The sequence below is a fragment of the Plectropomus leopardus genome, chromosome 13 (genome assembly GCF_008729295.1).
Source record: "Plectropomus leopardus isolate mb chromosome 13, YSFRI_Pleo_2.0, whole genome shotgun sequence".
NCBI classification, from domain to species: Eukaryota; Metazoa; Chordata; class Actinopteri; order Perciformes; family Serranidae; genus Plectropomus; species Plectropomus leopardus.
Genome location: NC_056475.1, coordinates 252172 through 274644, shown reverse-complemented (window position 1 = coordinate 274644; position 22473 = coordinate 252172). Strand labels below are relative to the sequence as shown.

Sequence of the window (22473 nt, the reverse complement as noted above, 5' to 3'; positions counted from 1 at the left end):
TGGTCGCCAGCACTCGTGAACGATTTCGTGCGTCCTGGAGCTGAACGCAGCGTTCCACTTCAACACATTCACACTGACGCCGAGGCCGAACGCCACAGATTCAACACGTGAAACGCCTCCTCGGCTGCGTCAAAGTCTGTTTGTAGCCAGTTTAAAGTCGTTTCCTGCATCGTCTCCGACAACAGCGACAAAAATTACAGCAAAAAAAAGCAAAAGACAACAAAGCGAGCAAACAGCTCTCGCCGCCCGCCGGCGTCCATAAACGCTCGAGGAATCGCCCCTCGCAGCAGCTCATCCACACTTATACAGCCGCACGTTTATGGGCCATTTTACCATAAACTTTCATTTACAATATACTTACTGGCCCTAATACGCCGCTGCGTCGGCCACATTGATTGTGGATAAACAGAGGAGCTGTAAAGGAGCAGCGCTGGAACGGCAGTAACGCTGTAAAGGGCAGATAATACTGAAGACGCGGCGGGACTACTGGTATTCCCCGTCAAACGCGGCACGTTCGGCTCAGCAGAGGAGGTGAAGACGGCAGGAAAAACCCAAATTAAATAAAACTATTTTTGAGATTATTGATCTAGAAATTTAAAAAAATTACATGGAACTTTACGTGTCAAAAACAAATTGACGAATAAAACACGCAAAATACAACGGACGAAAATCAACCAAAGAAATTCTTTGAAAATATGACGCAACAAGAAAATGTACAATTTTATAAAGAAAATATTATATTATAAATTAATAATAAAATAAAAGAATTACATAAAATTTTATATTAAAAAAGGGGACAAATAAATAATGAGGTTTGGTCTGCGTCACACCGCTGTTAAAAATGACCGTTCATCATAAGCGGTTAATAAATGGACAAAGAGAATATTAGAAAATGACCAAAATATTTTGTAAAAAACTACAGCGGCAGAAAATCAAAGGCAGAATTGCATAAAAATACACAATAAAGATAAACTAAAAAAGTGCAGGACCTGACGCTGGAAAACTTTGTTTAACAAAAAAATTAATTACTTTTGAAATTATATATTGAGAAAAAAAGACAGAACTAGTTGAAAGTTTGTGTAAAAATATTTTCTTTTTAATTATAGCTTCAGAAAATGAACGACTTCATTAAATGTTATATGTAAAAAAAGGACAAATAATGATAATAAAAAAGAAGGTCGTAGATTCTGAATGAGATCATATCTGTACAGCTAAAAATATAATGGACAAAAACGCAATAAATACATTCTTTAAAGATATGACACCTAAGTTATTTCAACCATGAAAATATATGTGAAACAAAAAAAGTTTTAAATTTTAGATATTAAATATCAGATTTCCGGTTGTGAGTTATTTTACAGCAGACGTGGTGCGTTCAGGTTAAACGAGGAGTTTTATGAACGCTGTGATTACAGTCAATCAGTCAGACAGATTGTTGTCTCCAATTACACATAATCACACAGTAAACTGCTGCAGCCCCATTAACCTACATCACACACACACACACACACACACACACACACACACACACACACACACACACACACTCTGAGTTTATGCAGTGACTTTATGGTTTGTGTTATTTATAGTTATTTTACTGCCTTTAATGTGAAAGTACGAAGATTTAAAGATACACAATTTTTAAATTTTAGGACATTTCCAAGATTATCAGACATTTTTAGGATTTAAGGACTTTCCAGGATTTAAGGACATTTTTGAGATTTTAGAATGTTTCATGGATTTGAGGACATTTCTAAGATTTGAGGACATTTGTAGGATTTTAGATGACATTGTTTTGCATTTTAGTGGATCATAATGTGTGTAAAGCAGTGAGGTCCATTCACATGAAATAATGTCACACAATGTGTTTTTTCCGTTACGTGAAATAAAAATGACTAAAGACAGTTTCAGTTGTCGGGGGGAGATTACTGTTTATACTCAGAGACAAAACTGAAGTTTTGTTGTTTTGATGTTTGCACTACATAATAATGTGAAGATGTAACGTGTTTTGTGGTCTGAAGAAGCGTACGATTCCAACATTCATTTTGCCAACTGGGATGAAAAGCAAGACGTGTAAAAAAAGGAAGAATAAAACAAATTATTAGACACGTGTGAAATAAAAGAGAAAGGTCAAACAGAGCTCGAGGAAAAGTGTGTTTTCAGCCACCAGAAGTTTCTCAGAGACTCGCTGCTGCTTTTCAAAGGTTCATAACATCAAAGATACAAAACGAGCCGCCGCTGCGAACACTGATGAGATGATTCAACACTAAATATTTTATGCACACCTGAGGTCACAACTCACCTGTATGTGTGTGTGTGTGTGTGTGTGTGTGTGTGTGTGTTTGTGTGTTTGTTAGTAATGTTGTGAGGACATTCACCTTTTTCACACTGTTAATTTTGGGAACTCGACTTCTTTTTGTGACCAAACACAAGTTCCCATGTCAGAAACAATGAAGTATTCGAGTGAAGACTGGGGTTAACATTCGGAGAGGTTACAGTTACGATTATGGTAAGTCTCCAGGAAGTGATAGGAACACGACTTTGTGTGTGTGTGTGTGTGTCTGTGTGTGTGTGTGTGTGTGTGTGTGTTGCCTGCCTTACCTTTCCCCCTCATTAACCTTTGATCCGGTGATAATGTCAGAGGTTTCGACACGATTGCAGAACTCTGACTCCTCTCCAAGTTCATGTTAGGCAACTTCAGAGGAGACACAGATAGACTTCTTCTCATTATTATTTTCGTAGAGTTTGTTCTGGAGGACCTGACTGATTAAATAAAAAAAATGAAAGAATCACAACACAGCTGCACATTTACAGTCATTTATCAGAATCACAGCGTTTCTTTCTAAAATGTAATTTGCTTCCACAATTTAATTGCAAAAAGCAAAGCCCTAAAAAATATTGCAACATGCATTGCATTTCATTTTCTGTCTTTCTTTTTTGTCGTAAGCAAAACAGGCATTGCAAATGAGGACAATCACAAAAAAAGCCCATGAAATCCTTGAGGAAGTGTTAACTATGTTTTAAATACTTATGCAACATGAATCTTAAAATCCTGAAAAAATATTATGTGATTCTGTTACTTTGTAACAGAGCCGGGTTAGCGTGGGCTTAAAATACAGTTGGTAAATTTTAGCAGTTAGTTGATTTTGACATTTTGCGCAATTTGGCCAAATGAAAGAATATGCTATAAATGTTAAACATCAGTGGCCCGAGGACTGTGCCTTGGGGAACTCCACATCTCATTAGATGCATAGTGAGGTGAATGGGAGATTATTCTCCTCCGACTGACACAGGAGAAAAGTTTATAAAAATGGTTATAAGCTGCAAGATCTTCAGACACTTTTTCTATAAAAAGACACAAAAGACAAATCAAAGAAAAGGCATTAAAAAAACAGGGCTCTTTTAAAATCTATCATATATCTTTCTCTTTAAAGGAAAATATGGCTTCAAATGAGGTGAATGCTTTAAAAACAGAGCAGAGCTTTACATTCCTTGTATAACTGTTATTATGTGGAAAGCAGTTTTCACATGTTCTTATTTCATAGATTTACTTAAACAGTTGAGTTACATTAATGTCCTACTTTTTACTCTGAAAACATGCAGATGAAGAAGAAGTAGATTAAGTGAGACTGAAAGCAGGATTTATGTGTTTCTGTCCTTCTTTTTGTCCTGCTTTTCTATGCATTTCACCCCTGAGTGTGAGTTCCTCTCCGGCCCGCAGGCTGTTAAACAGTCAATAGTTAACCACTGAAAAAGTAAACGGAAGCCATGAACGCCATCACATCTATTGTAGTTTTATGTGACGCTTGTGTCCTTGTTATGACCCCAATCAAGTCATAGATTTACAGTATATCTAAGAGCCACAAATACAGAAGCACAAAACTCATCAGTTAGAAATGCAGAAATAAAGAGATTTGATAAATACAATCTGTTTGTTCTGTGAGAATTTATATTCTTAATTACTTTATATTATACAATCTTAAACCTCACTGTGTGTGTGTGTGTGTATGTGTTGAATTTGTGAAGAAAACATTTTTCTCCCATGCTTCCACTGTGCAAGAACTCAAAAAGGCAAAAATTCAGTAAAAATATATAACATTATTACTGTTACATTACAATTATAAATATTACTACTAATACATTAGTTATTTACATTATTCTAATACATTATAATATTTAATGCACTAATACATTTTAAGTATTAACATTATCACTCACACATTAGAATTAACAATATTGCTAACACATTGAAATTATTAACAATTTACAATGCATTAATATTGATATAGTTACTATCACATTAAAATTAACACTATAACTAATTCATAGCAATTACTGACATTAGGCCAACTACCAATACATAACAAATAGTATTTATAACACATTACAATGATTAACACAAGGCCTATTACTAATAATATACAATTATTAACAGTATCAATAACACATGATCATTACATAAGGCCTTTTACTAATCCATTAAAATTATTAACATAATTGTTAATAAACGGAGTTATTAACATCATTGCTAATACATTACAACTATTAACATTATTACTACTTTGTTACAATTAGCATTATGATTAAGAAAAAAGTCATTACTGACATTAATGACATGAATTTCATTACTATTGTTAACATAAGACCCATCACTGATACAATAATTGATATGATCACAAACATAATTATTATAATAGGCTTTTACTAACACATTACAATTATTAACATTATTACTAATACATTTGATTTAAAATAACTACAAATGCATAATAATTACTGATATGAGGCCTATTATTGAAGTATTATTAATATGTTGTATTTAAAGTATTATTAATAAATAATAATTACTAATGCGATTATTAACAGTATTACTTAATAATTGACATTGTTATTACTAATATATAATAATTTCTGACATTAGACTTATTATTAAAGTATTATGAATATATTACAATTATTAACATACAGCCTTTTATTAAAATAATATAATTATATACAGTATTCCTACATCAGGGCTTTTACTAAAACATTACAGCTATTATCATTACTGATACATTATCATGATTAACATAATAACTAATACATTGCAATTATCATTATTATTACTAAAACATTATAATAATTTCCATTTTTACCAAATACATTACAATTAACATTATTACTAAAACATAGCAATTATTATTTCTAAGGCATTACGTTTAACATTATAATTAATATGCATTAATTACTGACATTAGACCTAATTAAGGCATTATTCATGCTTTATTGTTGTCAATATAAGGGCCTTTTCTGATATAATACAATTATTAAATGTATGACTAACATGTAATTCCTACATCAAGCCTTTTACTAATATTATTATTTATATTATTACTAATACATTACAGTTATGGTCACTAATAATACTAATTACAATTATAACCCTAACCCTAACACATAGTTATCATATTAGGCTTACTACTAATATATTACATTAATAAACATTATTTCTAATACATTACAGTTATTAACATTATTAATGCATTATGATTATTAACATGAGGCCTGTTATTGAAAAAATACAATTATATGCAGTATGACCAACAAATAAATCCTACATCATGCCTTTTACTAAAACATTACAATGAATACCATAATAACTAAAACATTACAGACATGACTCGTTACTAATATATTATAATTACTGACATTATTAAAAGGAAACATTTTTAAGCTGGAGCCAGTGAACATTTGCCAGTTTTGCTTAATATAAAAAAAACTTTCAGTGATCAAGATAGATTGCCTTTGTTTTTTTTTTAATTTCAGCCAATGTGGATTTTGTTTTTTTTTAGCATTTTCTGATTGGACAAGTTAATGGAGGCAGAATGTGAAACTTTCCAGTAATTAGTCTGGACCCTAATCTAATGACAACCTGTCAACACACACACACACACACACACACACACACACACACACACACACCCTCCCTCCCTCCATTCACGCGGTCCCTCCCTGTGAGCTGATGTTGTAAATGTCTTTATTTCTGAGAGCTGCCTGTAATTAGCTCACACACTAACAGATGAAAGCAGCCGCAGCGTTTCGGTCATCCTGCTTTAATCTGACTCTTTCTGTGTCGTAATAATCTCATCGTTTTGCCCGTCACGCGCGCGTCTCGGTGACACTTTAACAGCGCCGTTAACCCGCGGATCACTCTGTTCACAGGTCACAACCCTGAAGCCGCCGCACGCTGAAGATGCTAATTCCCTAAAAGAATGCAAACGAAGGCGGGGACGACGCTTCCTGGATCCCCGATTCCCGCCATTGTTTACCCAGACTGCACCTGTGAAGTGTGAGCCGGCGATGCTTCAGAGATGCGGCGTGAGTTTTGACACCAGGACAGTTTGAAGGAGACAAAAGAAACTTCACTGATACTTCAGGTTATAATTAACACTCTATATTAGAAACGCCTCTGAGGACAGTTAAACTTTTCAAATCTGACAAAACTGCTCTGATTTCTTTCAGTAACAGGAGACGAAGGCACGGCGGCGATTCAGAAGAGATGACCCTCCCAAACTTTACCCCAAAGATACACTGCATCACTATGAGAAAAATATAAAAATAAAGGAGGTTATTATTTAAATGTTATAAAATGTAATAACGTACTTATGAGGAATATTCAAAAACATTTAAGTTTAAAATTCACTCTCCTCAGATCAAGACAGCGAGTTATAATTAAATGTTTGAGTGTCAACGTCATATTTAAATACCTGTTTTCAGCTTCCTGGTGTGTCTTTTCTGACATATTGTATAAAACTAACATTATTAAACTGATCTGTAGACATAAAAAGAAAATTATTTTGGCCGCTGTGCTTCTGATTAGTGTATAAACCTAAATACACAATAGCAAGAACTGCCATGTTCGGATTTCACAGAGATACGAAGCTGCTTCAAGGAAACGATCCCACAACATCCACTAATGTTCCCTACAAGTTGCAAATATGCTTTTAAGAAAACATTTTAATCTAACTTTCAGAGAACGCTTTAAGGATGTTTATCATTTCAAATAATTAATGTTCCTGTGAGGTTAAATGTGACTAATGTTTGAGTTAAGTCACTGAGGATGAGAACAAAGACAGAACGTTTCCAAAGCAACATTCAGAATCACGTTATTATTAACACGTACTGATGTTACAGGTGATTTCTTTTAATGAAAATGTGATGTCATGTGATATATTACCAACAGCAACAAAAAAAACAAACATTTTTTTTATGTTTATAGAGAATGTAACCGAAACTTAAAGAGAACATTTTGGAAACTAAAATAAAACTTCCCACTGAAAATGTTACTAAAACATTCAGTGGTTGCATTGTACCAAAGCTGGGTTGGTGTTTGAAAAAATCTATTACATAATGATGATAATAACAACAATAATAATAATAATAATGATAACAATAATAATAATAATAATAATAATAATAATAATAATAATAATAATAATAATTCCATTAAACTGTTAAACCGGCTCTGTTTTGATGGAAGTGAAGATGTATTTTAAGAGTGTAAATGGTCAAAAATGTCACCTGAGGCAGCAAAGTGCCACAAATGGCTAAAGTTCAAACTGAATAACTTCCATAAATAAAGGAATTCATTTACACTTATTCTGAATCTCGACAGCTGCACCATGTTTTTTTGTAATGTGGCAGTATTTAGTCCCTTTAAAGGTTAAGAAAATGTTTCAGTAATGTCGCTCTTAAACTGAAGTTCAGTTTGCAGTCAGACGGACTGAAATATTAATATCAAAGTGCAGATATGTGGGTCGCTGCTCGAGCAGTAAATCTTGTCTCTTTGCGTTTGACGAGTCCTGAAGGTTAATCATTTTTCAGCGCGGCGTACAGTTGGCGAGGTGTCGAGGTTCTCACGGCTTTACGGCGTCCGTGTGTGTGTGAACGTGTCCATAAACTCCGCAGGTAAACATCAGGACGCCGTCAGTAACCGGCTCGCCATTCAGAGTTTTTAATAAATGTTCGAGCGGTGGGAAAAGCAACACGCCGATGGACCGAGGTCAAAGGTCACACAGACTTTATCATCATAAATACACCTGCAATTGTCTTTTACTCCTAAAAATGCTGTCGGCCACTGAGAGAAATACTACGTTACTGACAATACGTGTCCGTCCCTGTCCCCCTCTGCTGTCCGTCCCTGTCCCCCTCTGTTGTCTGTCCCAGTCCCCCTCTTGTCCTCCTGAGGAGGAATAATCTGCGTCTTTATGGATTTATGGGACATTTATTGTTTTACACTGATGAGAGTATTTTGTTTTGTCCGCTGCAGTAAAATCACATAAAAGCCAATAATTCTCGTCTAAGACGAGTATTTGTGTTTTCAAGTGTTTGATAAACGTTATATTGACGTTATATCGAGAGCTTCTGTGCACCACAAATATCTGTACATTCGTGTGTTTTAACGCAATTTTCAACATTAAACTAGGGTTGATGACAAAACTATTTTTAGTTTCAGAAATCGTTTAATTAACATAAAATACATCGTCATTTTATTTCATTTTAAAAACCTTTTTTCAGATTGAAAAAAATAACTCAATTAATAAATTAAGACGTCCAGAAATCAGGTCTTTCACTGATTTTCCTTTTCATCCAGAACATTCAAACGAATAATATATACCATAACAATATTTTAAAGAAAAATCTTTGCCAAAAAACAAAAGCATGCCAAAATATTTAAAATTACCATATTTTCAAGGAAAAAAATTAAAAACATTTTTTTCAGTGTAACAAGCCTCCTCAGATCAGCAGATTGCTCTCATGCTGCTTCTGTTTTGTGTTGCAGAGTCAAATGTCAAAAAAGATGAAATTGCCCATTATCTTTTCAAGAAAATAAAATGGCCAAACATTAAGAAAAAATCCAGATTTTTTAAATTGCCAATTTGTTATAAAAAAAATCCCAATGTTTGAAAGAAAATTGCTAAAAGAAATGTTTAAAGACAACATGCAAAAAAAAAAAAAAAAAAAAAAATTAAAAAATAATTTAAAGAAAAGAAATGGGAAGGATAAAAAGGTTTTTTTTGTTTATTAACGACAGAGTCCTCACAGTTTGGAAGGCATGCTGTCTTTAAAAAATAGATTTAAAAAAGTCAGCAGCAAAATTAAAACAACATACAGCCATTTAAGGTTGTGTCCTTTAACCTACACAAAAAACAAAAAGAAATAATCCCATAGGTTTCTCCTCATCGCTAAAAATTCAATTAAATTAAAATTGAAATGATTTGCCACACCATTTTTGTTTATGTATTTTATATGTTTATTGTACGGAGTTACTTTTTTTGTAGATTTATGTTACATTACATTGACTTTTGCACCTGTTACAGTGCATTATACTGGAGAAATGTTCTTTTTTTCTTAATATATTGATGCATTCTCTTAACATACTCTATGGTCTATAATGTTGTATCATTTTTTTGCAAAGCATTTCTTCATGTGGCTGTTCGAGGGTTAACTTCGACAAAAACAGTAAACTTCAACCATTTTTTCCATCAGTTTTACAGAAGCTGCTCAAAACTATGAATATTAATTTAAAAGAGTTTAATGAATCTGTATCATAACTGCTGATAATGCTGATAATAATAAATAATAATAATAATAATAATAATAATAATAATAATAATAATAATAATAATAATAATAATAATAATAATAATAATAATAATAATAATGATAATAATAATAAAGTTATGGGTCGTTTTGCAGGATCAGTTTGAACAAAATCCGCTGCAGGCCGACACACAGAGCTGGACAAAAGACAAAATCTATAAGGTTTCCAACACAAATCAGATTTTACAAACTCTCCGAGGTCAATCAATTATTCACCAGCTGATAAAATCACCTGAATATGTGAGATATGAGGTGTGTTTGTTGAGGCTCTGGACCTGATCAGCTGCTGCCATCATGTGTTCAGCTCTGAGTGTTACCTGTGTGAGTGTTACCTGTGTGAATGTTACCTGTGTGAATGTTACCTGTGTGAGTGTTACCTGTGTGAGTGTTACCTGTGTGAATGTTACCTGTGTGAGTGTTACCTGTGTGAATGTTACCTGTGTGAGTGTTACCTGTGTGAGTGTTACCTGTGTGAATGTTACCTGTGTGAGTGTTACCTGTGTGAGTGTTACCTGTGTGAATGTTACCTGTGTGAGTGTTACCTGTGTGAATGTTACCTGTGTGAGTGTTACCTGTGTGAGTGTTACCTGTGTGAATGTTACCTGTGTGAGTGTTACCTGTGTGAGTGTTACCTGTGTGAATGTTACCTGTGTGAGTGTTACCTGTGTGAGTGTTACCTGTGTGAATGTTACCTGTGTGAGTGTTACCTGTGTGAATGTTACCTGTGTGAGTGTTACCTGGGAGCAGTTTGTCCAGGAAGTGAATTCCAAGGATCTGTCCTGATGACATCATGAGGCTGATGTCTTTCTTCTTCGTGTAGTTCAGCACGTCCTCGAGGACATCAGAGCAGATGAAGTTCATCTGAATCACAGGACAGTTGTCCACCTGTGGAGACAGACAGCTGGTGTTCACACCTGCAGGTGAGAGAACACCTGTACTGAGTACCTAGACTTTAGGTTCTTGTTTGTCTTAAAGAACAAAATCGGTTCTCTCCAAAATCTTTACAAAAATAAAGAAACTTTTAAAACGGTCACACAAAGCAGATTTTTTGTTTTATTTGGTTGTTCAGCTTTTCTTTGCCGGAGAGAACCCATGTTGTGTTGTTCTGTGTTGTTTTGGGTTATCTTTGGTGATAGACTTGTTTTGTTTTCTTTTGTTTTGTTTTCAGTTTTTGAAGTTGTTTCTTTGGAGAGGGAAATCCGGAAGTCGGTCGCACTCTGCTGGCGTTAATCCGGACCACGCTGCTCTGTGGGCCGCAGATTCGGTGTTTTACACAATTCTAAACCTGGAAAAGGAGCCTTTTCTGCTTCCTGCGCCGATGAGCAGCTCAGAGGGGAACGAACGCGGCCCCGCCCACAGTGCTGTATATAATACATCCTATAATACATCCGTGACGTCATGTCCTAAACTCTTCTCTCTCCGTGCGCGAAGCATGGCGCCGCGGCAGAATGGCACCATGGGAAACAAGAAAATAAATCAATAAAAATAAAAAACAGAAGTGTGACTTATTGCGTTTCCCTGTTTATTTGTTTTTGTTTCCTTTAAAACTGATAATGACAAAACAAACATATTTTGTCAATATTCGGTTTATATAGGAAACGTTTTTTATTTTTCGGATGGAACTGAATAATTGAATGAACGGAGGACCCGCGGGTCAGTTTTAGGGTCAGTTCAGGGATTTCTCAGTAAATATAAAGCAGAGGTTCTTTCTTTAAACTTTTTGGCAAAAATAGGCTTTTCTTCTTTTTTTTTTTAATTCTACGATTTTTAAAGAAAATATTTTGGCACTTTTTTTTCTTTACATTTTTGGGGTCGATTTATAAAGACAACTTTTTTATTTAGTTTGTTGAAATTTGAGAAAAAACATTTTGGCAATTGTATTTGTTTATTTAATTTTTTATTTTGTGTTTTCTAAGTTAAAGATTTTGGCAATCCAGACATTGAAAGTTGTGTGCTGCCCTAAAAAAAAAAAAAAAAAAAAAAAAAATCCAAAACATTGAAACTTCCCCTGAAATGACCCCACTCACCAGCCAGAAACTGTAAAAACTGACATTATTGTGGAGATTTAAAATATCCAACAGTCCTCGAACACGTCATGAGTTATTTCACAAGCTCGTGACACAAAAATTTAGACTTTTCAAAAACTTTCAGGGAATATTTACTTTCTCAGAAACTTTTCCAGGCCTGGGAATTGCTTTACCAGGTTTTTCAAGGACCGTACAAACCCCGAGTGAGCCTCCGCACCTCGTGTCTGTCTGTTTGTTAGTTTCAGTTTGGAAAAAACAACAACAAACAAAACTGACAACAACCGAACTGAGAGCGGGAAGACAATAAAGGTGTAAACAAACCAAAACGACGTGAGGAGGAGCGCGAGGAGAGGGAGCACGAGGAGGAGCAGCGCGACAGGAGCGCGAGGAGGAGCAGGACGCCATGGACACGGTCAAACAGGAGCGGAAAGAAACACACAGGTAGAAATGAGACACACCTTTAGGGGGAGGGGAGGTGAACGGAGGGAAGCACTGTGATTGGCTGATAGCAGAAGGGAAGCACTGTGATTGGCTGACAGCATGTGGGTGGGGCTAGATTCAAACGGAGCAGCTGTGATGAGGAGAGACGAGCAGCGGTTTGAAACGTTGCTTTGTAACGTTTTGAAACGTTTCAAAACCTGTTCGCGCCACACTGGCATCTGCTGATAGAGGCTTGCTTTGCAGCCATTAATCATGTTTTTGTTGTGTAAGCTCCCTTTTCCCGGCCCAAAAGCCTCCACAGCTATAATATATGTGTGTGTGTGTGTGTGTGTGTGTGTGTGTGTGTGTGTGTGTGTGTGTGTGTGTGTGTGTGTGTGTGTGTGTGTGTGTGTGTTTCATATCTAAGTCTATGTATGTATTTCTGTATGTATCAGTCACAAATCTCCCTCTACTTCTTCACCACAGAAGAAATGCAGCAGCTCAAACGCGCGCATTTCCCGCGGTCTTTTTAAACTTTGTGTCAGGATTTTGTACTGATCACGTGACGTTTCGAAACCCGTCTCGAGTTACGCGCCGAAGCCGGAAGTGACGAAACGTTTCTAAACAGCTCGATGTTTGGTGAGGAATTGGCCATCTTCATCAGTTTCCACAGAGCAACATTAATATGAAACACGTGTTTGATATTAGTCTCATAATAACATTGTTATTATAATAATAACGTAATGACAAAAATAACATGAAACTCAATTAAAACTTAATTTTATGATTTAATATTCGCCTAAAAAAGCACTCACTCAAAAACATTGCCCCATGAAAAATAAAGTCTGTCAGATATTATATATAATATCAAATACATTTGCTCAGACGTTCAAACATTTAACTTTTCAAAACCTGGGAATTAATTCATTTCAGAAACATGAGAAGAAGCAGGAAATGGAAATCTACAGAGGAAAATGACCCAAAAATGAGCAAGAAATTAGCAAACCTACAAAAAATAGGAAATGACCTGGAAAAATTGCTTGAAAAAATATAATAATTTGGTAATATAATTTCATAATTTCAAATATGACATTACGATAACTATAATGTAATTTTTTCTAAGCTACTGCCAAGACATTTCCCCCTAGTTTTTTCAAAATACTTATGTGAATTTAATTATTAATTTTATTTTATTGATTTACTTTGATTTCATTATTATTATTATTATTATTATTATTATTATTATTATTATTATTATTATTATTATTATTATTATTTGCACTTAGTGGAATATTTCTTACTAAAAAAAGAAACTAAAGCTGAAAATAAAGACAACAACAAAAAAAACTATATGACAGTTAATATATGCATGGAGAGTTTTTATTATTAATGAACAATTAAATAGTATGTATGTACTTTTCAATATGTCTTAAAAAGCAGTTAACCCTTTAAAAACTCTGAGCACTTTGGTTAGATTTATTCCGAAAACACAAAAAAGCCACTTGGTAAGAAGAAGTTTTCAAATGAAAAAAGAAGTCAAGTTGAAAAAACTAGTGAGGAATATATCTAAAATTAAAGATTTAATATTTAAATCATATCACTGAATTATTTGAGTTTTTCAGTAACTTCTCCCAGGTCATTTCCATGTCGTTTTTTTTTTGTTTTAATTTAATTAAATTATTATTAATTGTTTTGGGGTTGTTGTTTTTTTTTCCTAATTTCCAGAAATGTTCTTGTACTTTCTTGATTTTGAAAGAAATTATGTGGTTTCAAAGGGTTAAGAGAGGCGCCTTTTCCTCAAAAAAAATCTGTTACATAATTTACTCATAAAATAATGCAAAGCTTTTGTTAACAATGTTAGTAATACATTCTGAATATTATGTTATTATATATGCATATGCATATGTACACCTCCGTTTTAAGCCGTCGCGTTTTATTTTGAAGTAACAGCATAAAGCAGAAGTGTAATACTAAATAAGGGAACTTGACGTGAGCTCTTCTCTGATTGGACAATCATCTTGCCGCTCAGCCTGGCCAATCAGAGAGCAGCTGAGTGAAAACATACGCTCCGTGTACTCGGTGAAGTTTTATTATTTTCGGCTTCGACAGTAGCAGAAAAAAACATGTCCGGACGCGGAAAAGGCGGCAAAGTGAGAGCGAAGGCGAAGAGCCGGTCCTCCCGGGCCGGGCTGCAGTTCCCGGTGGGCCGCGTCCACAGGCTGCTGCGGAGGGGCAACTACGCTCAGCGGGTCGGCGCCGGGGCTCCGGTGTACCTGGCGGCGGTGCTGGAGTACCTGACCGCCGAGATCCTGGAGCTGGCCGGAAACGCGGCCCGCGACAACAAGAAGACCCGGATCATCCCCCGACACCTGCAGCTGGCGGTCCGCAACGACGAGGAGCTCAACAAGCTGCTGGGCGGAGTGACCATCGCTCAGGGCGGCGTGCTGCCCAACATCCAGGCCGTCCTGCTGCCCAAGAAGACCGACAAGGGCCCCAAGAAGTAGACTGCACCGGGACTCACCAGGAACCCGGTTACACCCCGAAAACCACAACAACGGCTCTTTTAAGAGCCACACACCCGAAACTACAGAGCAAAAACCCGGAACCAGCTGTGACAGAGTCCCGCGATACAACACGCACATCGACCAAAGCGAATTATGTTTTTAAAAGTTATCAAGCAAATTTCATTTATAGAAAAACTATATTTCGATATGAACGACAATAAACCTCATTTCTGACTGTTAGGATCCTTAATTCTGTAACACTCGGCAGAAACGTTCAAGCTTTTCGTTGTCAAATTAAGGATTTTCTTTCGTTTTCAGTGTGAAATGTGTCGAATTAAGGAGAGATTCTCTAAAACCATCTCTCAATAATACCTGACATGGAAATATTATCAAAACGAACCGTTTACAACTCACAGCCTCCATGATGTCAAAACTGTTCTGCAAACATACTGACTTTATCACGAAAACCGGAAACCGGTGAGCGCTCATACTTGACTGTTTTTATTTCATTTCTGTCTGGTTTTGAACAATATAGTCAATCCTGTAATGGTTTCCGTTTATTATTTTTATTCATAGATTCTGCTCGTTACTCGTTACTTTCTATAGGCTACAATCAACGTATTGACCTTTGACTTTCATACAAAGCGACAGTGATGTGTGTAATGAAATCAGCATTTAAAGGCTTAAAGTCACCTGTACATTTAAATATTTGGTAATTCTGATCAGTACTGAGGTTTATTGAGAGATTTAACCACCCACAATGGGGAAATAATACTTATATGTAATAACTATATGAACGTGGACATATTTGTTCTAAAGTGGTTGTAAATTAGAGTGTTAACAGGAAGGGTTAATATCGTTTCACAGCCCGTCAGGCCGTTTTCAGGGACAAACTGTTGCGGTGTTTACAGCCTCAGTCACTGTTTGGTGCATGCTCAGACGCGTCCGATAATTCCGCCAATCCTGTGCGAGCAACAGCGCAGAGCAATTTGCATGAAGCGCATTATAAAATAAACTTCTCCGCGTTAAGAAAAGTCACACTTTGAGACAAAAGCACTCCGAAAGAAAATGCCTGAGCAGCAGAAAGCCCCCAAGAAGGGCGCGAAGAAAGCCGTTTCTAAAACCACCAAACCGGGCAGCAAGAAGAGGAGGAGGGGCAGGAGGGAGAGCTACGCCATCTACGTCTACAAGGTACTGAAGCAGGTCCACCCCGACACCGGCATCTCCTCCAAAGCCATGAGCATCATGAACTCTTTCGTCGGGGACATCTTTGAGCGCATCGCCGGTGAGGCCTCGCGCCTGGCTCTTTACAACAAGCGCTCCACCATCACCTCCCGCGAGATCCAGACCGCCGTGCGCCTGCTGCTGCCCGGGGAGCTGGCCAAGCACGCCGTGTCCGAGGGCACCAAGGCCGTCACCAAGTACACCAGCTCCAAGTAAACAGGAAGCTCACCTGTAAACAACAACAACAACAACAACAACAACAACAACAACAAGGCTCTTTTCAGAGCCACACACTCAAATCTACAGACAGGATCCTGTTCATCGTCTTATTAAATCATTGCGGGACATCCTCACGCATGAATAAAGTCCTCCACATTTAAAATACTTTCAAAAACAATGTTGCATATGTTTGAAAAAAATAAATTATTTTAATTAACTTGATTAACCTGAACTGCTGGAAGAATTTTTTAAATCCATGAGTGTAAAAGAAAGCATCAATATTTCAACCAATATTTGCGTGTTTGTAAGTTAATACAATAGTTTGTTTTCAGGTAATGTCCTCTTAAACTGCAGTTGTGTGTAAGTGAAAAACAGAATTAAGACTTTAGTGAACAGCTGGAACTCGTTACAGATCTGAACACTTTAAGTTAAAGTTTCTTTACACTTTAACAGGTCTGTCTTTTGAATTGTTTTCTTAGTATCATTAAAATAATAATAATAATAATAACTCAGTCCCTAAATTACTGACCGAATGAACCGGTGATGATCCGTGATAAACGGCTGAACACAGGTGTGTATATGCAGGTGTGTATTGTATAGACAGGTGTATAAACACACAGGTGGACCTGCTCTCTACAGTCGGGGTGTGTGGCTCTTAAAAGAGCCTTTTTGTTGGTGTGTCAACCCAGACTCACTTCTTCTTCGGTGCTTTCTTCGGTTTGGGTTTGGCGGTCTTCTTAGCTGCAGGTTTTTTGGCTGTAGGTTTCTTGGCTGCAGGTTTCTTGGCTGCAGGTTTCTTGGCTGCAGGTTTCTTGGCTGTAGGTTTCTTGGCTGCTTTTTTGGCTGCTGGTGTTTTGGCTGCTGGTCCCTTAGCGGTGGGTTTTTTAGCTGCAGGTTTCTTGGCCTTCTTGGCGGTCTTCCTCGGGCTCGTGGTCTTCGCAGGTTTCCTCACCTTCGTCAGAGACTTCTTTGCGGCCGCATTTGGCCTCTTGGCCGCTGCGCTCTTCTTGGCGGGTTTCTTTGCGGTCTTCTGCTCCGCTTTCTTGCTCAGCTTGAATTTGCCTTTGACCTGAACCAGAATCCCCTTCTCCAGCAGCTTCCTGATGGCGGTGTTGAAGCGGACTTTGTTCTTATCCACGTCGTATTTGTCCATCAGACCCTTCTTAATGGAGACCCGGGACACGCCGCCCTTCTCAGCGGACGCAGTTATAAATGACACGATGAGCCCCTGGACGCCGGGTCTGGGCCTCCTGGTGGACTTCTTTTTGGGGCTCTTGGCGGATTTGGCTTTGGTGGTTTTGGCCGGTTTGGCCGCCGGGGCGGCGCCGGCTGCGGCGGCGGGTGCTTGCTCGGGGTCTGCCATGCTGCAGGCGGCTCCTCCTCACAGAGACTGAGGAGGTCTGAGCGGGACGCTGCTCTTAAACACGCCATGAGAACCGTGGAGACTCAACCCGCCGCTCCGTCCTCGTGCGGCCCTGAAGCCGCGCGGCAGCTCGTGTTTTCTCCGCACCGATCACCGGCCCCGAACGGGCCGTGAGAACCGCCGGGGCCCGGGCCGGCACCGGACCGCCGTCTCCTCGCGCTGAGGCCGCGGAGCTCCGCTTCTCTCCGCTTTCAGTCCGGGGAGCCTCCGAACCTCCGCCGGTCACCGCCGGGAGCGGCGCCGCGCCGCGCCGCGGCTCCCGCCGCTTTGTCTCAAAGTGCCGCTATCTGACGACTGCAGCTCACTTCCTGTTGGAGCTGCTCCGTGTCTCCGAGGACAAGCTGTCTCCTCAGCGGGGACACTGCGACACAAACACTTCACTGACAAATGATAAAGTCCCATCATAAGAATATATATATATATATATCAGCAGGTGTCACGGAGCGCGTGTCCTCAGGTGATCGGCTCCGTCACACGAGACATTTCGTGTCTATCAGAAGTTCCGTGTGTACTGCAGGTTTTTTTGTTTTTTAGGAGAAACAGATCAGAGGCTGTATAGAGGCAGAAATGAGGAAAACACACACACACACACACACACACGTTAGTACATGTACAATCATCCTTTAAAAACTAACATAATAATAAAATTGCTCGGTAGAGCACATTTGAAACTTTTGTGTTGTTTTTGTTTTGAAACCGTTTCGCGCCACACTGACAGTAGAGTCTGGTAGGTTTATCAGCAGGTTTCTGATCAGACTCTGAGTGACTCTGAACTCTGAGACCAGAAACTCTTGAGTTTTGGGGTCCAGATCAGCTGATCTGAATCCGTCCAATCAGCTGTGAGCGTGTTCACTCTGAGTTCGGCGCGTTAAACGGAGTAAATCTTCGTTCGGCGGCCGTTTGAACGTGTAGTCGTTTAAAGGCCAACAGGATGCTGTTTGGACACATAAATGTCCTCTGGACTCATGTCCTGCTGAGGACATTCATATTTAATATTGATATAAAGCTCACAGCAAAAACACCACAGGAGTTTTGTTTATGGGCCTGAGAGTTACTGTGATGATTGTGGGTTAGATTATGGTGACACACGTGTGGGGACGGGACTTTTATTAACTGATATTTATTATTGATTTGGTTCACTGTCTTTTATTGTATGTTGGTATGTTTGCTTTTTTAAATTTGATTTAAGGTTTTTTATTATTATTTTAAATATATTAATTTTATATTTCCTTCAAAATTGTATTTATGTTATACCTGTTGGAGTCATTGATTGGTACACTAAAATGTGGTGATGTGTGTATGAAAATTCAATGAAATACTAATAAGAAAAACGTAGCACGATGCACAAAATGCTCTGACGTGAGCGCACGTCTGCGCTGTGTGAGATTAGACATGTGCGGCAGCAGGACGTTATTAAGATAAACGACTGATTGTAATGAAAACCTGTGCCGTTATAACAAAATACCACACTGAAAGAATTCTGCTTCGATATCGATCAGGCTGCAGAAACACGGACCGTGTCTGACAGTGTGCTTCAGGTGGGAGGAGACAGGTAGAAACACGGTCAGTTACCATGGTGACCGACTCAGTTTGACAGATAACGGTTTCCCTCCTCTCAGGGTCAACGTGCTCAGAGGTTTCACATCACCTGCTCTCTGGAAAACCAACCAGGTGTCAATCAAAACAAATCAGAACCGCTCCTGGTTTGGTTCTGGTAGGATGTGGTGCACGGATCCACTTTGGTGACTGTTTGGTATCTTTATCGGCTGTGTGACCTGAGGACGATCGGCCTCCGCTCTGCTAAAGTTAGTTAGTGAACATTGAAATGTTTTGTTATAAAATCCTCCTCTCAGCATCACTCAGCGCTGCCGGCTCCGGTAACGGAAGTTACCCTAACCCACAGCTGACCTGTTTACCCGCTCAGCTTCTCTATTTATGCATTTACACGCTTTTTTTGTTGCCGTGTAACGATGTGGTTTCTTTTTTTAAGGACCTAATGAACGCAGAGCAAAACAAGAACGGGACCCTGCAGCTACTTCGTGGACAGAGCAGGACAGGGACAGGGACAGGGACAGGGACAGGACACTGACCGAGTGAGACTGACTGAGACGGAACCGTGTGAAACTAAAAAAAGAGCGAATACTTAAACAAAAGCGTGACGGAGGAGAAGGAGGAGGAGCTCTGTTGGTCTCGGCTCTCGAGGGCTCAGGTGTAACGTGGACCGCAGAGCGGGAAACGTTCAATACTTTTTGCTAAAGTTTGTCAACAATCATCCCCCAAATAAGCAGGAAAGAGTCGCTGTTTGCGTTTGACTCAATATTATTGTTATTATTAACACACAGTCTGCCCCCTCCGTGTGTGTGTGTGTGTGTGTGTGTGTGTGTGTGTGTGTGTGTGTGTGGCTAAGGACGTGTAGCTCTCTCGGTGTGTGTGTGTGGCTCTTAAAAGAGCCTTTGTGTCCGTTGTGGTCTGATCCGGTTCGGGTGTGTGGGCGGTCCCGGTTCAGGCCCTCTCTCCGCGGATCCTGCGGGCCAGCTGGATGTCCTTGGGCATGATGGTGACCCTCTTGGCGTGGATCGCGCACAGATTGGTGTCCTCGAAGAGTCCGACCAGGTACGCCTCGCTGGCCTCCTGCAGAGCCATGACGGCGGAGCTCTGAAAGCGCAGGTCGGTCTTGAAGTCCTGGGCGATCTCCCGGACCAGGCGCTGGAAGGGCAGCTTGCGGATAAGCAGCTCGGTGGATTTCTGGTAGCGGCGGATCTCTCGAAGAGCCACAGTACCGGGCCGGTAACGGTGCGGCTTCTTGACTCCGCCGGTGGCCGGGGCGCTCTTCCGGGCGGCTTTGGTCGCCAGCTGCTTCCGGGGAGCTTTTCCTCCGGTGGACTTACGGGCGGTTTGCTTTGTCCTAGCCATCTCTATCTCTGTCTGTCTCTGTCTGTCCGCGAAGGACGCGGCGGCCACTTTATAAAGCCGCCGCCAGAGACAGGCCGCCGCTCATTGGTCCAGGACGGGCCGCGCGCGCGCTGAGCCTCAACGGTGATTGGACAGAAAAAATTTAAACAAAGACGCCCGCGAGACACAGCGGAGGGACAAACGGAAGACACAGACAGACAGGGAGAGACAGACACAGAGAGACACAGAGACAGTGAGACAGAGAGCGACACAGTGAGACAGGAAGAGACACAGACACAGTGAGACAGGGAGAGACACACACACAGTGAGACAGGGAGAGACACACACACAGTGAGACAGGGAGAGACACAGAGACAGTGAGACAGGGAGCGACACAGTGAGACAGGAAGAGACACAGACACAGTGAGACAGGAAGAGACACACACAGTGAGACAGGGAGAGACACAGAGACAGTGAGACAGGGAGGGACACAGTGAGACAGGAAGAGACAGTGAGACAGGAAGAGACACACACACAGTGAGACAGGGAGAGACACAGACAGTGAGACAGGGAGAGACACAGACACAGTGAGACAAGGAGAGACACGGAGACAATGGCAGGATATCGGCTGAAGACGGGCACAAGCAGAAGACACAGAGACAAACAGAGAGCAGAGACAAACAGAACAGAGACAAACAGAAGACATTGACGGCACCAGTTTCATGAGGACAAACACTCATTTTTAATAATTTAATTCAAACTGTTTATCACATTTTTTAAAAACTCTAAATCAAGGAAATGTATTACATCTACAAAAACTAACACACTGAAAACACAGAAAAGAATTAATATTTGGTTTATATTGTTATTGGTTTTGTATTGTTTTATACAATACACAATATTGTATAATAATTGTATTGTATTACAATATTATACAATATATATTATGCAAGTGACGTTTCCACTCCAGAACCGGCAATAAGAGAATAATGTACCATAAACTGAAAATAAAGAAAATCAGATTTTGGGATTGTCGGAGCTGTTATTAAATATGAATATGATTTGGGATTGTCGGAGCTGTTATTAAATATGAATATGATTTGGGATTGTCGGAGCTGTTATTAAATATGAATATGATTTGGGATTGTCGGAGCTGTTATTAAATATGAATATGATTTGGGATTGTCAGAGCTGTTGTTCAGTAGAAAAGTTGGCGGCTCTTAAAAGAGCCTTTTGTTTCTTTCGTTTTTCAGATTTCAGAGTAGCTTCATTTCTTCTTCGCTGCAGGTTTCTTTGAAGGTTTTTTGGCCATGGGTTTCTTTGCGGGACGCTTTTTCACTGTTTGCTTTTTGGACGCGGTCTTTTTGGGGGTCTTCTTTTTCAGCTGGGCCTTCTTTGGTTTCTTCTTCAGCAGCTTCTTTTTGGCAGCTTTCTTGGCCGGCGACTTGGCTGCTGGTTTCTTGGGCTTCTTTGCTGGTTTGGTGACTTTTTTGGCCGGTGACTTTGGTTTGGTAGTTTTCTTCACCCCCGTCTTCTTCTTTGGTTTGGGCTCCACTTTGGGGAGCGTGAAGGAGCCGGACGCCCCCTGACCTTTGACCTGCTTCAGAAGACCTTTGGCCACCAACCTCCGGAGTGTCTGGATGATGCGTGTCCGGTTCTTGACCACGTCAAAGTTTTTCCCGATCAGGTACTTCTTGATCTTCACTAAGGACACCCCCCTGCGGCTATTGGACTCACCCACCGCGCTGAGGATCATCTTCGGGAGGGACAGTCCATCTTTCTTGGGGCGGGGGCGCACCTTCTTCCGCGGGGCTTTGTCTTTGGCCGGGGGGGCCGCTGGAGCCGGATCCGACATCTGTGAGTCTGTGCGTCTCCGCTGGCTGTCGCTTTGTGTCGCTTTGTGTCTCTGTGTCTCTGTGTCTCTTCAGCTGTCAGACGGCGCATTTATGAAGCAGGTGAGAACCGTGGAGAGTGAAGCCGCCGCCCCGCTGAGGACCGCCGTCACTTTGTGTTTTCTCCTCCACATTTTGGGTTTAAAATCCGCCCCGGAGAACCGTTTGAAAACCCCGGTGTCGCTGCAGCGGACAGAGACCGTCCCTGTCTTCACACCGAGCTCGTGTCT

The 22473-nt window shown here is 39.7% G+C and overlaps 4 protein-coding genes across 4 annotated transcripts; 2 read left to right on the top strand and 2 right to left on the bottom strand.

Annotated features, from left to right (window-relative positions):
* The first annotated feature begins 13880 nt into the window (after positions 1-13880).
* Positions 13881-14593, top strand: LOC121952515 (histone H2A-like). Its single transcript, XM_042499260.1, has one exon. It carries the CDS (start codon positions 14213-14215, stop codon positions 14591-14593), a length of 381 nt encoding a protein of 126 aa, XP_042355194.1. The 5' UTR covers positions 13881-14212.
* A 27-nt stretch (positions 14594-14620) lies between these two features.
* On the top strand, positions 14621-16565 carry LOC121952516 (histone H2B 7-like). Its single transcript, XM_042499261.1, has one exon. The coding sequence runs from the start codon at positions 15662-15664 to the stop codon at positions 16031-16033; it is 372 nt and encodes a 123-aa protein (XP_042355195.1). The 5' UTR covers positions 14621-15661; the 3' UTR covers positions 16034-16565.
* Positions 16566-16620: 55 nt separating this feature from the next.
* Positions 16621-22285, bottom strand: LOC121952666 (nucleolar protein dao-5-like). The gene is made up of 4 exons (XM_042499467.1): positions 21634-22285; positions 19968-20390; positions 17547-17724; positions 16621-17413 (listed from the first exon to the last, which is right to left on the bottom strand). The coding sequence occupies exons 1-4, from the start codon at positions 22204-22206 to the stop codon at positions 16728-16730; spliced, it is 1860 nt and encodes a 619-aa protein (XP_042355401.1). The 5' UTR covers positions 22207-22285; the 3' UTR covers positions 16621-16727.
* LOC121952513 (histone H3) lies at positions 19922-20372 on the bottom strand. The gene has a single exon (XM_042499257.1). The coding sequence runs from the start codon at positions 20370-20372 to the stop codon at positions 19962-19964; it is 411 nt and encodes a 136-aa protein (XP_042355191.1). The 3' UTR covers positions 19922-19961.
* Positions 22286-22473: the final 188 nt, after the last annotated feature.